We start from the raw sequence: 22,203 nt of genomic DNA, 5'->3' as shown, positions 1-22,203 counted from the left end.
AGGAGAAACTGGACAACAACTTTTGCAGTCAAATTTCTCCTGTTACCCTTGGGAAAATAAAAAATTGCAGGCTAAAAAATCATTTTTGAGAAAAGATTTTTTTTTTTTTTTTTTCATGGCTCTGCGTTATAAACTTCTGTGAAGCACTTGAGGGTTCAAAGTGCTCACCACACATCTAGATTAGTTCCTTTGGGGGTCTAGTTTCCAAAATGGGGTCATTTGTGGGGGATCTCCAATGTTTAGGCACACAGGGGCTCTCTAAACGCGACATGGTGTCCGCTAACAATTGGAGCTAATTTTCCATTCAAAAAGTCAAAAGGCGCGCCTTCCCTTCCGAGCCCTGCCGTGCGCCCAAACAGTGGTTTACCCCCACATATGAGGTATCTGCGTACTCAGGACAAACTGGACAACAACATTTGTGGTCCAATTTCTCCTATTACCATTGGCAAAATAGGAAATTCCAGGCTAAAAAATCATTTTTGAGAAAAGAAAAATTATTTTTGATTTTCATGGCTCTGCATTATAAACTTCTGTGAAGCACCTGGGGGTTTAAAGTGCTCTGTATGCATCTAGATAAGTTCCTTGGGGGGTCTAGTTTCCAAAATGGGGTCACTTGTGGGGGAGCTCCAATGTTTAGGCACACAGAGGCTCTCCAAACGCGACATGGTGTCCGCTAACAATTGGAGCTAATTTTCCATTCAAAAAGTCAAAAGGCGCGCCTTCCCTTCCGAGCCCTGCCGTGTGCCCAAACAGTGGTTTACCCCCACATATGAGGTATCGGCGTACTCGGGAGAAATTGCTCAACAAATTTTAAGATCCATTTTATCCTATTGCCCATGTGAAAATGAAAAAATTGAGGCGAAAAGAAATTTTTTGTGAAAAAAAAGTACTTTTTCATTTTTACGGATCAATTTGTGAAGCACCTGGGGGTTTAAAGGGCTCACTAGGAATCTAGATAAGTTCCTTGGGGGGTCCAGTTTCCAAAATGGGGTCACTTGTGGGGAGCTCCAATGTTAAGGCACACAGGGTCTCTCCAAACGTGACATGGTGTCCGCTAAAGAGTGCAGCCAATTTTTCATTCAAAAAGTCAAATGGCGCTCCTTCCCTTCCAAGCCCTGCCGTGCGCCCAAACAGTGGTTTACCCCCACATATGAGGTATCAGCGTACTCAGGACAAATTGGACAACAACTTTCGTGGTTCAGTTTCTCCTTTTACCATTGGGAAAATAAAAAAATTGTTGCTGAAAAATCATTTTTGTGACTAAAAAGTTAAATGTTCATTTTTTCCTTCCATGTTGCTTCTGCTGCTGTGAAGCACCTGAAGGGTTAATAAACTTCTGGAATGTGGTTTTGAGTACATTGAGGGGTGCAGTTTTTAGAATGGTGTCACTTTTGGGTATTTTCAGCCATATAGACCCCTCAAACTGACTTCAAATGTGGGGTGGTCCCTCAAAAAAATGGTTTTGTAAATTTCGTTGTAAAAATGAGAAATCGCTGGTCAAATTTTAACCCTTATAACTTCCTAGCAAAAAAAAATTTTGTTTCCAAAATTGTGCTGATGTAAAGTAGACGTGTGGGAAATGTTATTTATTAACTATTTTGTGTCACATAACTCTCTGGTTTAACAGAAAAAAAATTCAAAATGTAAATTTGCGAAATTTTCAAAATTTTCGCCAAATTTCCGTTTTTATCACAAATAAACACAGAATTTATTGACCTAAATTTACCACTAACACGAAGCCCAATATGTCACGAAAAAACAATCTTAGAACCGCTAGGATCCATTGAAGCGTTCCTGAGTTATTACCTCATAAAGGGACACTGGTCAGAATTTCAAAAAACGGCAAGGTCTTTAAGGTCAAAATAGGCTGGGTCATGAAGGGGTTAAGGCCCATTTTTCACATGAAATAAACTTACCCCTATAATACAACCAGGTTGCAAAAAACATTAGGATGCTATAGACTGTGTTAAAAATCTAATTCCCACAAACCGTGGCACCATTACATTTTAGATTTGTTTGTGTTGGATAAACTTTGAGGAGTTATTTATGTTTTTCAGGATGGATCCACAATGCTGATAGAAGCTGCAAAAGGAGGCCATACAAACGTGGTTTCTTATTTGTTGGATTACCCCAAAAATGCGATGTCTGTTCCCCCTACTGATATCAGTCAGTTGACCTCTGCGCTCCAGGATCCCTTTGCTGTAAGTTACGTTTCCTATGCAGTGTATTTGTGTTATTTTCTTGCCATTTTCTTGTATTTTCTCCAATGCATACCTCTTAGTTGGAAACTGTTTCTCGTTTTACATAAACGTCAACAAAATTTTCATATTTAATTAATGTTTTCATTTTCTAGAACTTTTATGCAGATTTAATGTTTAGTGCTTTTTCGCTCTGTTTTTTTTTTTTTTTTTTTTTTCCCTCACGCAGTTCTCAAGGTTAAAAAAAAAAAAAAAAACAACCCTGCACTTTACAATACCAGCAAAGTGAATGTGACTTGTGAAATCTCATACACTTGCTGCAAATTTCTCCTTTCTGGATTTGAGCCATCAACATTTTTTTTCTGCAACATGTAAATTCTTTCAGTGTTTTTCACCTATTCAAATGAATTAGGAAAAATGCACGTAAAGAAGCATCTAAACATGTGTACTGTTTTTCCTTCCAACACTCTTGTTTTTGGTGCTGTGTGCACATAACCTTACTGTGGTGCCACTATTATGGTGTCCGTTATGCCAGATCATGTTAGACCAATGTAAGGATCTGAGCCGAAGAATAAATGTTTGCACTTTGCTGGATACTTCTTAGGAGTCTCTACAAATACAGGTGCAACTCTGTTGAAACTTGACATGTTATTGGTTTGTGGCAGTTTTAGGCTCAAAAGAAGAGACTAAAGTAACCACCAAGACGGGCAGTGGGGAGAAAACCTCAATGAAACTGCCAGTATGATAAACTTGGCACATCTACTGTAATTGCCAAGTGTGTGTTATGCTGTCACAATGTCAGAATATTGGTAAATCTGACCATCTCCCAATTATTAATAATATAATATTTCTTTAAAGAAATGGGACAAGTGACAAGCAGTATGTGCAGCAAAGAAAATTCAGAATTTAGACTTAGTTTTCAATTTCCAGTGTAATGGGTGTCTTGTGTCTGCTGTAAAGTGAGCAGCTATTTGGGGATAATGGGGTTTGACACTGTTAAAAATTTGAAATGAAAATAAGGATGTTACATATAAATGCAATCTAATTCTTAATTAAAATCTATTTGATTCAAAAGTTAGCAGCTATGACCTGACGTTGTCACTCCTTTATGTTGCTGTAGATCTCTTGTGTACCAATGCATACGCTTGCAATGGTGGTGCCACCTCAAGAACCAGATAAGCCTCCAGACCAGATTGATTTGGGGAAAGGTAAGCACTTAAGTTGTCACTGGCCAAAATGGTATTGATTTTCTAACATGGACAATTGTTCCAAGAAATCTTTTTTTGTGAGACACACTTTGATGTTGAATGTGTAAGTCTTCGAGGGGTCCACACTTAACGCCAGTGCAGACCATTGTGCACATGGTATCTCCGCTTGGTACTCGGGCCCTGCTGCATAGCGATCCAAAGCTGCTTTAAGGCCCCTTCACATTTAAGCGACGCTGCAGCGATACCGACAACGATCCGGATCGCTGCAGCGTCGCTGTTTGGTCGCTGGAGAGCTGTCACACAGACAGCTCTCCAGCGACCAACGATGCCGGTAACCAGTGTAAACATCGGGTAACTAAGCGCAGGGCCGCGCTTAGTAACCCGATGTTTACCCTGGTTACCATCCTAAAAGTAAAAAACAAACAAACACTACATACTTACCTACAGCCTTCTGTCCTCCAGCGCTGTGCTCTGCTCTCCTCCTGTACTGTCTGTGTGAGCACAGCGGCCGGAAAGCAGAGCGGTGACGTCACCGCTCTGCTTTCCGGCTGACCGACGCTCACAGCCAGTGCAGGAGGAGAGCAGAGCGCAGCGCTGGAGGACAGACGGCTGTAGGTAAGTATGTAGTTTGTTTTTTTTTACTTTTAGGATGGTAACCAGGGTAAACATCGGGTTACTAAGCACGGCCCTGCGCTTAGTTACCCGATGTTTACCCTGGTTACCAGTGAAGACATCGCTGGATCGGTGTCACACACGCCGATCCAGCGATGTCAGGAGGAGTCCAGCGACGAAATAGTTCTGGACTTTATTCAGCGACCAACGATCTCCCAGCAGGGGCCTGATCGTTGGTGGCTGTCACACATAACGATTTCATTAACGATATCGTTGCTACGTCACAAAAAGCAACGATATCGTTAACAATATCGTTATGTGTGAAGGTAGCTTTATGCACGATGAATTACACCTCCATACAAAGACCCTTTCTTGCATTTTCTTTATGCTAAATATCAATTCCAAACTACACATGATTCTGTCATGTAAATGTTAGAAAATGGGGGAGATGGAATTAATCCATTTAAATGAGATGTAGAAGGCTCCAACTTTACCATATTCTCCTGAGGCTACGTCCAGGTGTCCTCACCTCTTGTGACTGTAAAGCAAGTAATAATAAACCAAATCGAAATGCCTGAATTGCCGTCTTTCGGTCTTCACTCCTATGGAAACAAATGTAATTAAAAGTAATCAAAACATTGTATTTACTCCCCCCCTCCCACCCCCCCCCCCCCCCCAAAAAAAAAAAAAAAAAAGTCAGCTTTCATTGCAAAAAGCAATTGCTCACACATCCCATCATTGGAAGACTAAAATTTGTTTTTTGTCACCATTTTCTAAGGCGTTTAATTTTTTCAAATTTTATTTTCAATACAAACTTCTGAACTTTTTTTCACCACTAAATAAAAAAAAAAAAAGACATTTGGTATCGCCATAATCATGGTGATCCAAAGAATCCTATTTACAGGTCATTTTTATCACACAATGGCCACCTTAAAATCAAAACCTACACCAATTGAGGAATTAAATGGGAGTCCTAGGGGGCGATTTCACCACACTTTGAATCTTCAAAGCTACAATTCATCCTGCAAAAACAAGCTCCTAATACAAATATAAATATATATAATATAGAAACAAAGGGAAAGGAGAAACAAAAGTACAAACACAAAAACTGGCTGTGGTTTAAGGGATAAAATGGACGGCTTCTAGGCCAGCAATATAAGCTTATATTGGCACTCAGTCTGATTGTGTGAAGAGGATGCGGAGAAGCAGCACCGCGCAAAAAGGGTTAATACGATAACCTTTGTGATTGGGGCATGGCCCTCTATAGACTGATCGGTGAATGGTTAGGAGAATGCTATTGCCTGGTTAGTTGCAGCTTTTACACCAGAATCCCCACCCCTGGTGTTGGGTCTCAGTCTACATGTGTGGGACATTAGAAGTATTGACGTGTTCTCGAAGATTGGTCTGTTTTTCCAAGAAATGTTTCCTCTGCTGTCTATAGACTGTCAGAATAAGGCTGCCCTGCAATATCAGACCGGTAAATCCTAATCACCACTTGTGCTTTGGCTATGCCAAAACCGAGTTGAAAAGAACTCTTTAAATCCTAGCTGATCTGAGCATAGTTCACCCTCATGTAATTTGTCTTGTAAATTTCTTTGTCTTGCAGTAACGCTGGCATACAAAATGGCTCTACTCTGATCAAGAATATGAACATTGTAGAAAAATGTATTCTTTTTTTTTTGTACAGGTGCATCCAAGAGGACTCCTTATAATCTCCACTCTTCAGACACCGAAACAAGATGTCCTCTCCAGCAATATCAACCCCCCGATTGCACAGTGGAGGAAACGGAAGGAAAGCTCAATGAACTTGGTCAGCGGATTAGTGCTATTGAAAGAGCACAACTAAAATCATTGGAACTGATTCAGGGCGAGCCATTAAATAAAGATAAAATTGAGGAATTAAAAAAGAACAGAGAAGAACAGGTTCAAAAGAAAAAGAAAATCCTGAAAGAACTTCAAAAAGTAGAAAGGCAATTGCAGATGAAAACGCAGCAGCAAGTTGGCAAAGAGAACTTGGAAGATGCTCCTGACCCAGAAACTGTTGTTTTCCCCCCTTGTTCGCTACCTAGCAGTTCTACGTTAATAGTTGAAGAGGTGATTTTTCCCGATGAGAAATGTCAAGACTTGGATCAATTAAGTACAGTTTGCAACACAGTACTTCTACAGTCGTGTGAAGGAGAGAGGGTATTGCCACCCATGGACATGGCGCCAAAATTATCGAATGACCTCGGCCTTTCAGGAATAGGTTCTAGTGAACCGGTCATATCTTGCAGTAATGTCGTCCTGGAACAGACACTTGACAGTAGTAATATCATGTCTGCTCAAGTTGCGGAAAATTTAATGATCGCGTCTCCTGCCCAAATGCTAAATGATACTCTTGATGACATTATGGCAGGTAAGAACGGACAAAAATGAACCAGTCTGTATGGAATGCTTAAGTGGTAGGAGTCAAGTGTCTGGTCATGTCAAATTTGTGTGGTGTGAAAACGAGTTGAAACACAACAATCTGCAGGTAACAATTGGCGATTTTCCAGCATCTGCACTTTTGTGGTAGTGGGTCACGGCATGTGATTTACAGAAATATCCTTGGAAGCCTCATTAGAAATCTAGTGTTTGCTCTTACGACCCAGTTTGTCCATATGGGAGATTGTAGATAAGAGAAATGAAAGCTATATATGATGTCTGCCTTTTGTAACTAGTTTTTACTTTTGTTGTTCCAATGACTTTATATTTGTAATGCCAGTTTGCTATTGTTTGTACAGAACAATTTGCATCTTGTATAGAGTTAATGGAGTCTAATTCTGAAGCCCATCTGTCCTCTACTTCTCAAATTCATTCTGTTGTTTAGCAAAAAGTTGGTGACAGATTTTGAGTACGACTGCAGGATCAGACTACCCTTGGTTATCGTGTTGTCTGTTACTATGGAGACTCGTACCTGTGATTACGACAGGAAGTCAGAAACATTACTTGTTTCTGGAATTGCAAAAAAAAAATGCAGCACTGCAATTCATCTGCATGGTTTTATTACTGTAAAGGTTGGTAAAACAGATTGAAACTTGGAGGTATTCCCATCTCCAAGATCCTATATGTAGTAGATGTAATAATATTAGCAAATACCTCTAATTAGAAATGTTGTATAGTCCTTCTGATTAACTGTTACCTAACTCCTGTGCAGGCATTGTAGTAGCTTCGGTATCCATGGTTTCTACCACTAAGCACTTCGTCAGTATACGAATGTTAACCATGACTACCTAAGCTACTACAATGCCCCACATGAGATAAGTGACATAGCGAATCAGAAGAACTATACTATATTTCTAATTGGAGCTATTTGCTTATATTATTCCTACTACATATTGGGATAGGATCTTGGAGATGGGAATACCCCTTTAAGTCATAAAGAGGTCCTCATAAGATGAGGGTTTTCAGGTTTGTCTGCATTTATCTGTACATACCAATGTACATTTTTTTTTCTTTCTTTTTTTCCCCATTTAGGTGTATCCGACAAAATATTTTCAGTGTCTGGTAGTGACCCATCTACAACAGTTTCTTCTTCTGTACTCCAGCCAGCTTCAACAAATGGAGATCAAGATGCTTTGCTACCAGCCTTTACTTCAGTGGACATAGATGCACACGTAATTACAACCCAAATTTTGTATACTCCTGTAGATTGGGTTGAAATGTGACAGTTTCCCCCCTCCCTTTTTTTTTTCCTCTACAGACTGAAAGCAATCATGATACTGCATTAACGCTCGGCTGTGCTGGAGGCCATGAGGAGCTTGTATCTGTCCTAATAACTCGTTGTGCTAATATTGAACACCGAGACAAAAAAGGTACTTGCATTAAATCATTGACCAAAGCTACCTACACTAAGGCTGTGTTCACACGTTCTGGTTTTTTCGCGGTTTTTCCCGATAAAAACGCTATAAAACCGCAAAAAAAACCCACATACAATAAGCATCCCATCAGTTAGAATGAATTCCGCATGTTTTGTGCACATGATGCGTTTTTTTCCGCAAAAAAAAACGCATCAGGCACAAAATCCGGACATGCTCTATCTTTTTGCGTTTTTTTTGCGGATTTCCCACTCCAAAATGCATTGGGAAGTGTCCGGAAAAAACCGCGGCAAAACCGGAATTGTCAGGAATTTTGTGCATGAATTCCTGAACGTGTGCACATAGCCTAAGGCTCACTCACCTGCAGAGGTGAATAAATGCAAGCAATTGCAGTAATACTGGGGGATTGCCAGCAAAGCTCTAATTTGCCCCTCATGGGGATGTGGTTATCCACTGCTTACCCTTCTTCACTGTGGGACCCTAACTGAGTCTTTTGTGATACGAGTGACGCTGAAGTCCACAAAATTAAATACCAATCAGTGTATTATTTTGTTTGCTTCTGTAGCTAAAGGTACCGTCACACTAAGCGACGCTGCAGCGATACCGACAACGATCCGGATCGCTGCAGCGTCTGTTTAGTCGCTGGAGAGCTGTCACACAGACAGCTCTCCAGCGACCAACGATGCCGGTAACCAGGGTAAACATCGGGTTACTAAGCGCAGGGTCGCGCTTAGTAACCCGATGTTTACCCTGGTTACCATCGTTAAAGTAAAAAAAAAACAACCACTACATACTTACCTACCGCTGTCTGTCCCCGGCGCTGTGCTTCTCTGCTCTGGCTGTGAGCGCCGGTCAGCACAGCGGTGACGTCACTGCTCTGCTTTCCGGCCGCTGTGCTCACAGCCAGTACAGGAGGAGTGCAGAGAAGCAGAGCGCCGGGGACAGACAGCGGTAGGTAAGTATGTAGTGGTTGTTTTTTTTACTTTAACGATGGTAACCAGGGTAAACATCGGGTTACTAATCGCGGCCCTGCGCTTAGTAACCCGATGTTTACCCTGGTTACCAGCGAAGACATCGCTGAATCGGCGTCACACACGCCGATTCAGCGATGTCAGCGGGAGATCTAGCGACGAAACAAAGTTCTGGACTTTCTTCCCCGACCAGCGACATCACAGCAGGGGCCTGATCGCTGCTGCCTGTCACACTGGACGATATCGCTAGCCAGGACGCTGCAACGTCACGGATCGCTAGCGATATCGTCTAGTGTGACGGTACCTTAAGGGTATTGTAAAGATAACCTGTTGGGCAAAAAAATGCTATTTGCCTGTAGCTTTGGTGCTAATCGGCAGGTAAATACAGTTTAAAATATGAGGCTTTCTAGTTCAATGTTCAGCTACAAGGAGAGAATTAAATGCTAGGGGCTGCAAAGATTAACTTTTCTGTGATATGGTGTAGCTGGAGTTTTTTCGGCTGTATTCAAATTGCAATTACACGTTTTTTCCTTAATGCACTAGAAAGCAGCAGCAAGTCATAGGAAGAAAAAAATCTGAATGTGCTCTCATGGTGCTGTTAGTGTGGAAATAGATGGATTCGATCAGTGTTGGCAATGTTGTGAAAGTAGAGGTATTAGTAGTGAGGCACCACTCTACTTTACTGCCCTTCCTATACAGGGACATTAGTGAGGAGAGCAGATTGGTGTCATTATATGTCTCACACACAGGTCTGACATACTCTCTAGGCGTGTTTTATCTTTATCCCTGTTTGATCCATTACATTATCAAAGGCTTCAAGGTCATCATGCAAGGGAAGAAGTCAACGCTACCAAAGATGAATAACTGATAACACCCCCTTTAAAAAAAAAAAAAAAAAAAAAAGTTTTATTCAGCTTGGCAGCCATCATCCCATGATATGGCCAGTTTAACATGCTAAAACTACTGAACGATGCACTTTAAAAGCTGTCACAAACGTAATGTACTTTATTTCTTTTTATGGTCTTGCTGAAAATGCATGTATGCATATATTTCTACAGAACCTAATAGCCACGGAGTAGTATACTAGCCAAGTAATTGGCACCCGCTTGTCTTGTATCCAGTGTCTTCGACTTGGCAAGTGGATTTGATGGTGTACATATTGCTTTTTTCTTGAAAGGCTTGGGGAGCCAAAAACCAAGCTTGCTTCAGTAACCATGTGGCTTGGTTGGAGGGCAGGAGAAACTTCTGGTTTGCTATAGAATTGACCAAAGGTAATAGCAAGAGGAAGGTCATTAGCTGGCTAACATGGCCAATAGGTTGTGTAGAAACACATGTATGTATTTTCTGCAAGACCATAATAAACAAATAGCCCGACATAAAGATGTTTCTCCGGAATTCTGGCATACTTTGTAAATGATGCACAATTTCTCCTTCGCCAGGAGGCTGACACTAAGTAAACTTGAAAAAAAGTTAGCTCCTCCTCCATCGTATACACCCTGACACTGGCTACCAGAGACTCCAGTTTATGCTTAGTGTCTCAAGGAGGCACATCTCTGGGTCCTGGATTTTTGGACCCGACTTTCAACATTTTGGATTGAGGGGGTGACTGACCTTTTTGAGGGTCCGATCTCCCCAAACCATCAACGGGCAAGCACGTGCGATATTCTCCACGTATCCTTCCCCGCTACGTGGGATTTTTCACTGGACTTGGCCCTGACCACCCTGAGGTATCTAGACCCCAGGCTGTACAGGTGCACCTAGACGTCCGTGTGTTCCCCCCTGATTTCTACACCCCTGCGCGGGGTGTTAGCTGGGGTGGAGGACGGTCCCTCTCCTTATCCTGGGGATAATGGAGTTTGGGTTCCTGCACCGTCATTTATTTCCACCCCTCGCTGAGTGTGGTGTGACTAAGGGGGGCTCCTGGCACCAGGTTAGGTTACCTGTTGCGGCATCTCCGGGTGAGGCAGGCGTCCTGTTTGTGTGATGGGCGGCGGCGCTGCGGTTTGATCCGGCGCGGCGTTAGAACAGCGGCGCCGCCGCATTATCCTGAGCGGCGCCGCGGCGTTAGGTCAGCGGCGCAGCAGCGTCTTCCGGAGCGACGCCGCGGCGTTGGAAGCGGAGATCGGCGCTGCTGTTCATCCAGAGTTTTCGGCCCTGCCTGGCTTCCTGCAGGCGTGGGGCTGCTTCCTGGAGCCTGGGACTTCCGTCCAGCAGGCCGCGCTGCGGGGCTCCGCCCCTTCCGGCGCGTCACGTCCGGTTCCGGCTTCTCCTTTCACTGAGGGGGAAAATGGAGGCCCCGGCTTCGGGCCTACTCTAGGCTGCAGCATAGTTTGGCGGTCCCTCCCCCCTATAGCCTGCTGGACATATAAGGCAACACATTTGGGCTCCGTATCGTGCTGTCAGGATCCATCTCTGTATTCGTGGGGACAGAGGACTGGGGTAAGTGCTTCTCCCCCATCTGGCTGAAGCATTCTTTTTTTTCCCAGTCTCTGGCCCTGGGTATAGCATTACGGATCGTTATGTCTAGAAGGGTTAAGACTCACACGGTTCTTTTTACCAGTTGTGTATCTTGTAGTGCCCTTTATCCGCACGCCCAAAGTAATCGCCTCTGCGAGGCCTGTGACTCTGAACGCGTCCAGGAGCCCCCCCTGCCAGTTCTCCAGTAGTCTCTCCGGTCCCTCAAGCAGATACTGGGGTAGCTCCACCGGAATGGGTCACGTCCTTGTCACAATCCATGGCGTCCCTTACTGAAGCGATCAAATCTCTGCAGACCCCGGCGGTCGGGACCGGTAATCCACCTGTCTCAGAGAGGGCCTCGGAGTCTCAGGAGTCTTCGGCCTGCAGGGGCCGCGCTCTCACTCGACAGACGCATGGAAAGCGGATTCGCAAAGCGTCGCCCAGGCACTCAGGTGCTTCCGCATCCTGGAGTTCCGTATCTCGCTCTCCTTCCCCTGCAGAAAGCGGGGAAGTTGAGACTGACTACGAGTCGGAAGTCTCTAAATTTTGATAAACCTGGGTTTCAGGAGTCAGTAGACAGCCTAATTGAAGCTGTCAATCAGTCTTTGGGGATAGAAGACGAGCTCGCCTCTTCCTCTGATCATAAGGTCTCATTTAAGCGGACTAAACGGGCCCATAGGGTCTTTTCCTCTCATCCTGAGTTCGAGGACCTGATTCGACGCAATCGGGAGCATCCGGACAAACGCTTTTCAGGGCAAAGAGCTCTGAAGGCTAGGTATCCCTTTGCTTCGGAACTTTGTAGTGATTGGGCAGAAAATCCTTCTGTAGATCCTCCAGTGTCCCGTTTAGCCTCTAACACGTTGCTATCTCTCCCTAATGGTTCATCGATTAAGGATCCTACGGATCGTCTTATAGAGAGTTTGGCTCGTTTCGTCTTTGAGGCCTCAAGCTCAGCACTTTTTCCTTCCTTTGCAGAATCTTGTGTTGCCAGGGCTATGATATCTTGGTCAGACTCGTTATCTAAGGCTCTCCAAGAAGGTAATGTGTCAGCGGAATTGGCTGAAATGTCGTCTCAGGTAGCTATGGCTGGTAGCTATCTGATTAACGCATCTCTGGATGCGGCAGATTGTGCTTCTTCGGCTGCGTCTAATGCTATTGCCATCAGAAGGGCCCTTTGGTTAAGGTCATGGCGGGCTGATTCTACCTCTAAAAAATCTCTTACATCCCTGCCGTATCAGGGTGGTCGTTTGTTCGGAGAAAAGCTGGATCAGCTAATTTCTGACTCCACAGGAGGGAAAAGCAAGTTTCTTCATCAGCAGAAGGCTAGACAGCCTTTTCGGCGCCAATTTCAGGCCCGTTTTAGAACCTTTCGCTATGTCAGATGGGCCCCAGCATCAGGCTCTCCTGCGCAGGGTCGGCCCAATCAGGACCGAGACGGTCGGATCTCTTATACGGCCAGCCAAGGGGGAAGAATGCGTCCCCAGTCTTCTAGATCCAGAGGATCTAGGACTCAAAGATTTTCGGCCAAGTGACTGGAGGCCTCCTCCGGGTGTCTCCAAAAAAGTAGGCGGACGTCTACTTTTATTTCGCCAGGTCTGGCTTCAGGTAATTCACGACCAGTGGGTGGCAGAGCTCGTATCTTCAGGTTACAAGATAGAGCTGGTCCGTCTTCCTCCTCCCCGGTTCTTCCCATCCAGTCTTCCCAGGTGCAAATCTCTCCGTCAAAGTTTGTTCAATTCCATAGAGTCTCTCCGTATCAGCGGTGTCATTTCTCCTGTTCCAAAGGAAGAAAGGTTTCAGGGCTTTTATTCCAATATTTTTTTTTAGTGCCCAAAAAGGACGGAGCAGTGAGGCCTATCCTAGATCTCGAACTCTTAAACAGGTTTGTCCGCGTTCGACACTTTCGGATGGAGTCTCTGCGGTCGGTCATCGCCTCTCTGGAAAAGGGAGAATTTTTGGCCTCAGTAGACATTCAGGATGCTTATCTTCATATTCCCATCTTTCCGCCTCATCAAAGATTTCTCCGGTTTGCCGTAAACAATCTACACTTCCAGTTCACGGCATTACCTTTCGGACTGGCCTCCGCTCCCAGGGTGTTCACAAAAGTCATGTCGACTGAGGTGTCCATTCTGCACTCCCGAGGTATAGTCGTCTTGCCATACCTAGACGATCTGCTGATCAAGGGACCGACATTTCAATCTTGCAGGGAAAATGTCGGCATCACTCTGGACACCCTTTCCCGTCTAGGTTGGTTGGTAAATTTAAGGAAATCATCCCTACAGCCGTCTCGGAAAATCTCTTTTTTAGGCATGATCTTCGACACCTCTCAAGCCCTATCTATCCTTCCCCAGGACAAGGTCCTAGCCCTTCGGCGGGAAGTGAGGAATCTTCTACAACCATACCCTCATACGATTCGGTCCAGGATGAGGGTGTTAGGAAAGATGGTTGCAACCATAGAGGTGGTTCCGTTTGCACAGCTTCATCTTCGACCCCTCCAACGAGCAATCCTATCAGTGTGGAACAGAAATCCTCTCTCTCTCAACCGCAGATTTCGGTTGTCTTTCCAGATCAAGCAGGCTCTCTTGGTGGCTAAACAGCTCATCTCTACTCAGGGGGAAGCCCTTTCACCCAACCAATTGGCTAGTGGTCACAACAGATGCCAGTCTCCTGGGTTGGGGAGCAGTGTTCTTCCATCACACAGCTCAGGGATGCTGGTCTCCTCGGGAATCAGATCTCCCCATCAATATCTTAGAGATTTGAGCAGTTCGGCTAGCCTTGTTACGTCTTCTGGCGGGTCGCCCTGTCCGAATTCAATCGGACAACGCCACAGCGGTAGCTTACATAAATCACCAGGGGGGCACCCACAGCAAGGCAGCCATGCAGGAGGTAAAACAGATTCTACTCTGGGCGGAGAGAAATCACTCTGTGATCTCAGCGGTCCACATTCCGGGCGAAGAAAACTGGGCGGCAGATTTCCTAAGCCGTCAGGGTCTAGCCTCCGGGGAATGGTCTCTCCATCCCGAGGTTTTTTTGCAGATATGCCATCTTTGGGGAACTCCAGACGTGGATCTAATGGCGTCCAAGGTGAATGCCAAGGTGCCCAGTTTTGTCTCTTGGCACCGAGATCCCCAGGCTATCGCCGTGGATGCGCTGGTACTGTCTTAGAACCAATTTCATCTCTCTTATCTGTTCCCTCCTCTGGCACTGCTCCCGAGGGTAATCAAGAAGATCAAATCGGAGAGAGTGCCGGCTATCCTGATCGCCCCGGATTGGCCTCGACGAACCTGGTATGCAGACCTGGTACAACTTCTCGCCGGGGTTCCATGGCGGCTCCCCGATCGTCCGGATCTTCTATCTCAAGGGCCGATCTACCACCAGAACTCAGGGGTCCTGTGTTTGACGGCCTGGCCGTTGAATCTTGGGTTTTAACTCAGGCAGGGTTTTCTCAAAAAGTAGCTGATACCATGATCAGTGCACGTAAGCCCGTCTCGGCCAGGATTTACTATCACACTTGGAAGGTTTTCCTTTCCTGGTGTAGAGTGCGCGGGCTGCCTCCTCTGCGTTTTTCCATTCCTAACATTCTAGCCTTCCTTCAAGCAGGCCTTGATTCTGGGCTTGCTCCAAGTACCCTTAAAAGGCAGATTTCGGCTTTATCGGTCCTTTTTCAGCGCAAGATTGCTACTAATCGTCAGGTCAGGATTTTTTTCCAGGGAGTCGCTCATAAGGTCCCTCCTTATAAGACTCCTTTGGAAGCTTGGGACCTTAATCTGGTCTTAAGGGCTTTACAGAACGCTCCTTTTGAGCCCCTGCAAGATGTTTCTTTGATTTTTCTTTCCTGGAAAGTTGTATTTTTAGTGGCTATAACATCCATTAGACGGGTATCGGAGCTGGCAGCTCTTTCTTGTCGTCCCCCTTTTCTGCAATTTCATCAGGACAAGGTAGTTCTCAGACCGGCACCGTCCTTTTTGCCAAAGGTTGTTTCATCTTTTCACATCAATGAAGATATTGTTCTGCCCTCTTTTTGTCCGGCACCTACGCACCGTATAGAAAAAGCTCTCCATACGTTGGATCTGGTGAGGGCGCTGAGGAGTTATATTTCCCGTACGGCTCCTTTTCGCCAGACAGGTGCTCTATTTGTCCTTCCGCAGGGTCGCAGGAGGGGATGCGCTGCTTCAAAATCTACCCTGGCCAGGTGGATAAGAGCGACCATTCAGGAGGCTTATCGCACCATGGGCATGACTGTTCCGGCCGGAATCAAGGCTCATTCAACAAGAGCGGTGGGGGCTTCCTGGGCCGTTCGGCACCAGGCCTCAGCAGAACAGGTTTGCAAAGCTGTGACCTGATCTAGTCTGCATACGTTTGTCAAACATTATAATGTCCACTCCCAGACCTCTGCAGATGCAAGTCTGGGTAGAAGGATTCTTCAAGCGGCAGTGGCACATTTATAGGAATACCATTGTCTGGATGTCTTTTACTGGCGAGTTATCTTTCCCACCCAGGGACTGCTTTAGGACATCCCACAGTCCTGTGTCCCCCAATGAGGCGAAGGAGAAATAGGGATTTTTGTGTTACTCACCGTAAAATCCTTTTCTCAGAGACGCTCATTGGGGGACACAGCTCCCTCCCTGGTAGCCTTTTGGCGGCTTTGGTTTTATCTGATTACATTAGTCAGTAGGATCTTTTCTAGACATAAGTTTTCTGTACATATGCTGTTATATTATTTTTTTTTTGTGTGTTTTGTTCTCCTACTGCTTTTTGCACCAAACTGGAGTCTCTGGTAGCCAGTGTCAGGGTGTATACGATGGAGGAGGAGCTAACTTTTTTTCAAGTTTACTTAGTGTCAGCCTCCTGGCGGCAGAAGCATACACCCACAGTCCTGTGTCCCCCAATGAGCGTCTCGGAGAAAAGGATTTTACGGTGAGTAACACAAAAATCCCTATTTTTACACAACTGTGCACAAAACTTTGTGACCTACAGCATTTTCACTTCTGTTGTAAGTTCTACCAACTTTGAGAAAAGTGGAGAGGATGGGAAGTCACCCTGCTGCTTTATGACAATTTACGCCACCAAAGTTGATAAAAATATACTTCAGTAACCAGACTGGAGTAAAAATTTCTGGAGGTGGCTCACAGCATTTGAAAGCTGCACCAAATTTACTGAGGCATGCACCTGTTGACCGCTCGGGACCCCAGGGTCCTGCAAGCTCTGTGCAGAGTGGTAGCGCTTTCAGGTTACCTCATCGGGACCAGGACCTGATGGTATCAGGTCCCATAGATGCCGCGATCATTTAGAAAATAGCAGCACGGTGGCTCAGTGGTTAGCACTGCAGCCTTTCAGAACTGGGGTCCTGGGTTCAAATCCCAACAAGGACAACATCTTGCAAGATTGTATGTTCGCACTGTATTTGCGTTGGTTTCCTCCGGGTTCTCCGGTTTCCTCCCACAATCCAAAGACATACTGATAGGGAATTTAGATTGTGATGCCCATTGGGGACAGTGATGATAATGTGTGCAAACTGTAAAGCGCTGCAGAATATGTTAGTGCTATGTAAATAAAAAGATGATTATTAGATCTGCAAGTGTCAAACTGGCAGGTCTCATACAATGCAATACGATCAGAGATCAGTGATCAGAGAAATAAAAATTGAAGTCCCATACCAAGACTAGTGAGAAAAAAAAGTAATAAAAAAAAAAGTTCTATGGTTTAAAACTATTGAAAAAACAATAAAACCCCCACAAATTTAAAAAGCGAAAAAATATTAAATCAATAAATACGTACGGTATATTTATGTATAAATAGGGTTAACTATTGCGACCTTTAAATCTGTCACACCAGATAACCCTTTGGTGCACGCCTTAAAAAAAAAAAAAAAAAACAGTGAGAACCTTTGCTTTTCTCTATAAAATGGTTTTTTGCCGATTTTACACAATAAAAACTATGTAAATGGAGTATTGCTGTAATCATGCTGACCCAAAGAATAAAGCTGCCTTATCAATTTTGCTACCCGTGGAACGACATAAAAAAATCCTAAATTTTTTCTTTCTGCCTCCCCAAAATCGGAATAGAAAGCGATCAAAAAATGTCTTGTGCCTGAAAATCGTACCCATAAAAACGGCAGCTCGTCCCGCAACAAAATAAGCTGTTGCATGATTCTTTCGGACGAAATATGAAAAAAATTATAGCTCTCAAAATATGGTGATTCAAAAACTTGTTTTTGTAAAAAAAAAAAAAGAAAAAAAGTCTGTGTGTGACAGCAGCCAAACAAAAAACCTGATATAAATCTGATATCGTTGTAATCGCACAGACCCGAAGAATAAAGTCGCATAATCACTTATACCACACGAGGAACTGCGCAAAAAAATAAATTAAATTATATTATGCAAAATGTTCCCAGTAAAAGAGTCAACACAATCTGGAAAAGCGCTATGTTCCCCCCCCCCCCCCCCCAAAAAAAAAAAAAAAAACCTGCGCACGCAAATCCAAGTGCCCCCCTCTGTTCTGAGCCCCATAACGCATTAGGCACTACAACGTACTGGTCACTACAAAGGCAGATTGCAATTTTCGCTTAGCAACATCCACTTCTGCTTGTTTCTGGAAAACACCTATGGAGTCATAATCATCACTACATCTATAGATAAATTCCCAAAGGGTTGTAATTTCCAAAATGGGGTCACTTGAAGGGTGATTATGCTTTTTTCTTCACTGCCCAATGGTATAAAATTCTTTGACTTCCCAGTGGTGTCAATATGATCACTGCACCCCTAGATGAATTCATTGAGGTGTAGTTTGTAAAATGGGGTCACTTATGGTGGTTTCTGCTGTTCTGGAACCCTAGTGGCTCAGCCAGTGTGACATGGCCCCCTCAAACCATCTGCACTGTAATGTGGTGCTTTTTCCTTTCTGAGCTTTGCACTGTGCCTCGAAAGTAGTTTTTGACCACTTATGGGGTATTGATGTACTCGAGAGAAATTGCACATCAAATTATGTTCATTTTTTATTACCCCTTTTGAAAATTGCAAACTTGGGGTCAGATCAACATTTTAGTGGAAAAAATAGTAATATTTCATTTACTCAGGCAATTCACAAACTTGTATAAAATTGGCAGAATTTGAAGAATACTCCCTACTTCCCTAAATAAATTCTTCGAGAAGTGTAGCTTACAAAATAGGATCACCTGTGGGAGTTTCTTCTGTTTTGGCATGTCAGGAGCTCTTCAAATGTGACATGGTATTCGCAACCTATTCCAGCCAAAATAGCGCTAATTCCCTTTCCAGCCCTACCATGTGCCCAAGCAGTAGTTTTTCAACAAACATGGGGTACCTGTGTCCTTTGGATAAATTGCACGACATACTTGGGCTTCCATTTTCTCCTGTTACCCTTGTAAAAAAAATTGAGGCTAAAATAACATTTTTGCTGAAAAAAATGTGTTTTTAATTTTCATGGCTCAACATTATAAAATTCTATGAAGACCCTGAGGGTTCAAGGTGCGCACCACTCATCTTGAGGGATCCAGTCTCTTAATTGGGGTCATTTGTGGGGGTTTACACTTTTTAGGCACCTCAGGGGCTCTCCTAAAGCAACATGGTGTCAGCTTTTGATTCAAGACAATTTTGTCTTCTAAAACTCAAACTGTGCTCCTTCCCTTCGGAGCCCTGCCATGCACCCAAACAGTAGTTTTCCACCAAATATGGGGTATTGGCATATTTAGGAGAAATTGCACAACAGATTTTATGGCGCTAAAGAAATATTTTTATGGGAAAAAAGTTAAATGTTTTTTTTTCCTTCCATATTCCATTAATTCCTGTGAGGCACCTGAAGGGTTAATAAACTTCTTAAATGTGGTTTTGAGTACTTTGAGAAGTTCAGTTTTTAGACTGGTGTTACTTTTGGGTATTTTCTGTCATATAGGCCCCTCAAAGTTACTTGAAATGTCAGGTGGTCCCTGAAAAAACTGTAGTAAATTTTATGGAAAAATGAGAAATCGCTTGACAATTTTTAACCCTTATTACTGCATAACAAAAAAATTTGTTTAAAAAATTGTGTTGATGTAAAGACATGTTCGTCATGGGTCCTCTTGTTCATTCTTTGGGCTTCACCGATGGGGATTTACAATGCGCAGGACCTAACATGTGACCCACAGGTCCTACACACTGTACCTCTTATGCGCATGCGCTGTTTCGTCTTTACTATGCTATTATGCGATCGCGGTGAATTCAGATGCGCATTTACGCCATCCAGCGTGTGCCAGGAAGTGATCTCTTCTTCACTTCGTACTTGCTGTTTCTGGACGCCATTCTACCTCAACACACCTGCCTCATAGGTAATTTATTTGACTACATAAGTTTAACATACAACCTTCCCTCTTTACTTTCCCCTGAGGGAGCCATGATTTGTGGCGATACGCGTGGGGCTCTTTCCTCTGTATATCGTGGTGTGACCGAGCGGTCTTTACTTGGGATTTTTTTTGTCCTTCTATAGCATGTGTTTATATCCTCTATATCATCTAAAACCACTGTCTGGGAGCTCAAAAAGGCTTGAAAGGGAAGAAACGCCATTTGACTTTTTAATCCAAAATTTGCTGGAACAATTGGCGGACGCCATGTCACTTTTGGAGAGCCTCTGATGTGCTGAAACAGTGAAAATCCCCCAAAAGTTACACCATTTTGGAAACTAGACCCCTCAGGGAACAGATCTAGATATGTGGTGAGCACATTGAACACTCAGGTGCTTCGCAGAAGTTTATAACGTTGAGCCGTGAAAATAAAAACAAATCACATTTTCGCCACAAATATATTTTTAGCCCCAAATGCATATTTGGAGAGCTGTAATTGTTCCATATTTTGGCCGATAGTCGTGTGAGGGCTTGTTTTTTGCGGGACGAGTTGACGTTTTTATTGGTGCCATTTTTGGGAGACAAAGTGAACAAAAACCAGCATTTCGGGATTTTTTTTTTTTCTTTTAAAGGGTGGGGGGGCGTTGTCATGCTGCGTATGGTAGAATTGATAAGGCAGTTTTATTCTTCGGGTACGATTACAGCTATATATATAATTTTTTTTTTTTTCTTAAATGTTTTGGTGCTTTTACACAATAAAAACTATTTTATAGAAAAAATTGTTTGCATCACTTCATTCTGAGATATAACTTTATTTTTCAGCTGATAAAGCTGTATGGCGGCTTGTTTGCAGGACAAGAGGTCGTTGTCAGCGGTACTCTATTTGTTTATACCCTTCTTTTTGATTGCGGTTTATTCCACTTTTTGTTCAGTGGTATGATGATAAAGCATTGTTTTTATGGTGACCAGGTCGTTCAGGACACGGCTATATCAAATGTGTACTATTTATTTTTTCATACAAATATTTATTTATGGGTACAATCTTTTTTTTTTTTAAATATATTTTTACAATTATTTTAGCATCCCTATGGGTAAGTTCACATTTGTGTATATGTGCGCAGCGTATCATCTGCATGCTTACACAGCGTTTTTTTTATCCGCATCAGCTTACACATGATTGCAAAAAAGCGCTGCGTGTGCATGCGTTTGTATGCATTTTTTTTGCCTACGTTTGCGTTTTTTATGCGCATGCGTTCGATATTTCCAGGAGGGCATGTCTCAATGGGCATGTCCATGCGTATGCCATGGCCATGTCCATGCGTACGCCATGTTAAACTCATGATGCATGCAGATCTGTGCAGATGATACGCTGTGTACAGACGCAAATGTGAAACCAGCCTATGCTATGCAGCGGTCAGCTCTGCACTGACAAATAAAGCTGCTGACAATGCTCTGAGCATGATCTAGAAACTTTACTAGCTCTGGCGACCCAGATGTCGTTCTCGGGTCAGCATGGCAATGATTGGGACGTGCTTCACGTCGTGGTGTCTCTGATCCAAGGACAGAGGGGCTGTCATCCCTCTGCCTGCTCCCAGAATGCTGCAATCACCTTCGATTGCAGCATTTAGGGGGGTTAAAGTCCCAGGAGTGGTGCGGGACTGCTACTGGCACTGAGTACCGGGTGTCAGCTATCAGAATCAGCTGACACCTGGCGGCGATCACGCGTTCACAGCTTGAGTGCGTGCACGATCACATTGATGTAATAATTAGTCATGAATGAATATACTCGTTACTCGAGATTTCCCGAGCACGCTCGGGTGTCCTCCAAGTATTTTATTTTATTTTTTTTTTAGTGCTCGATGTTTTGTTTTTCCTCACCTCAGCTGAATGATTTACATCTCTTAGCCAGCTTGATTACATGTGGGGATTCCCTAGCAACCAGGCAACCCCCACATGTACTTATGCTGGCTAACAGATGTGACTCATTCAGCTGCGGCCATGAAAACTAAATCTCCGAGCACAAAAAAAATGCATGCTCAGGAAATCTCGAGTAACGAGTATATTCGCTCATCACTAGTAATAATCTGTTCTGAGTCGGTAAGGCCCAGGTTATATCCAAGAAATTTTACCACCATCATGAAGTACAATATGTAACGAAAATTTAGTCTTGGAATCACTGAGATCTATTGGAGAGTTCCAATATATATTACCACATAATGTGACAGTGGTCAAAATTGTAAAAGTTGGCACAGTCACAAAGGCAAAAGCATGAAAGGGTTAAGGATTTTTGCTCCTCCTACTGCAGCGCACAGTTTATCAAAACTGTCATAAGAAACATAGTAACAGTTAGTAAGGCCGAAAAAAGACATTTGTCCATCCAGTTCAGCCTATATTCCATCATAATAAATCCCCAGATTTACGTCCTTCAAACCTCAGCTACAGATGTACGCCTCTTACACAAGGCCTGTCCTTAAGATATGAAATCATTTTCAGATTGATTCTGTGTTGGACCCCCAACAATCACCTGTTGTCACCGTTTTTTGGAGCAGAACGCACTGTGCTGTACTTTGAGTTTAGCAGCCACAACGA

At 43.7% G+C, this 22,203-nt stretch overlaps 1 protein-coding gene across 1 annotated transcript in view; it reads left to right on the top strand.

Annotated features, from left to right (window-relative positions):
* The window catches only part of ANKHD1 (ankyrin repeat and KH domain containing 1), a 226,002-nt gene that overhangs the window by 136,103 nt on the left and 67,696 nt on the right, over nucleotides 1-22,203 (top strand). Inside the window, exons 13-17 of the mRNA XM_069763859.1 lie at nucleotides 2,058-2,201; nucleotides 3,319-3,406; nucleotides 5,706-6,413; nucleotides 7,514-7,653; nucleotides 7,740-7,851. Of these exons, the coding sequence (XP_069619960.1) occupies nucleotides 2,058-2,201; nucleotides 3,319-3,406; nucleotides 5,706-6,413; nucleotides 7,514-7,653; nucleotides 7,740-7,851 (1,192 nt within the window). The remainder of the gene's footprint in view (nucleotides 1-2,057; nucleotides 2,202-3,318; nucleotides 3,407-5,705; nucleotides 6,414-7,513; nucleotides 7,654-7,739; nucleotides 7,852-22,203) is intronic.

The sequence above is a fragment of the Ranitomeya imitator genome, chromosome 4 (assembly GCF_032444005.1).
Source record: "Ranitomeya imitator isolate aRanImi1 chromosome 4, aRanImi1.pri, whole genome shotgun sequence".
Lineage (NCBI taxonomy): Eukaryota > Metazoa > Chordata > Amphibia > Anura > Dendrobatidae > Ranitomeya > Ranitomeya imitator.
This window is presented reverse-complemented; position numbering and strand designations above follow the sequence as displayed.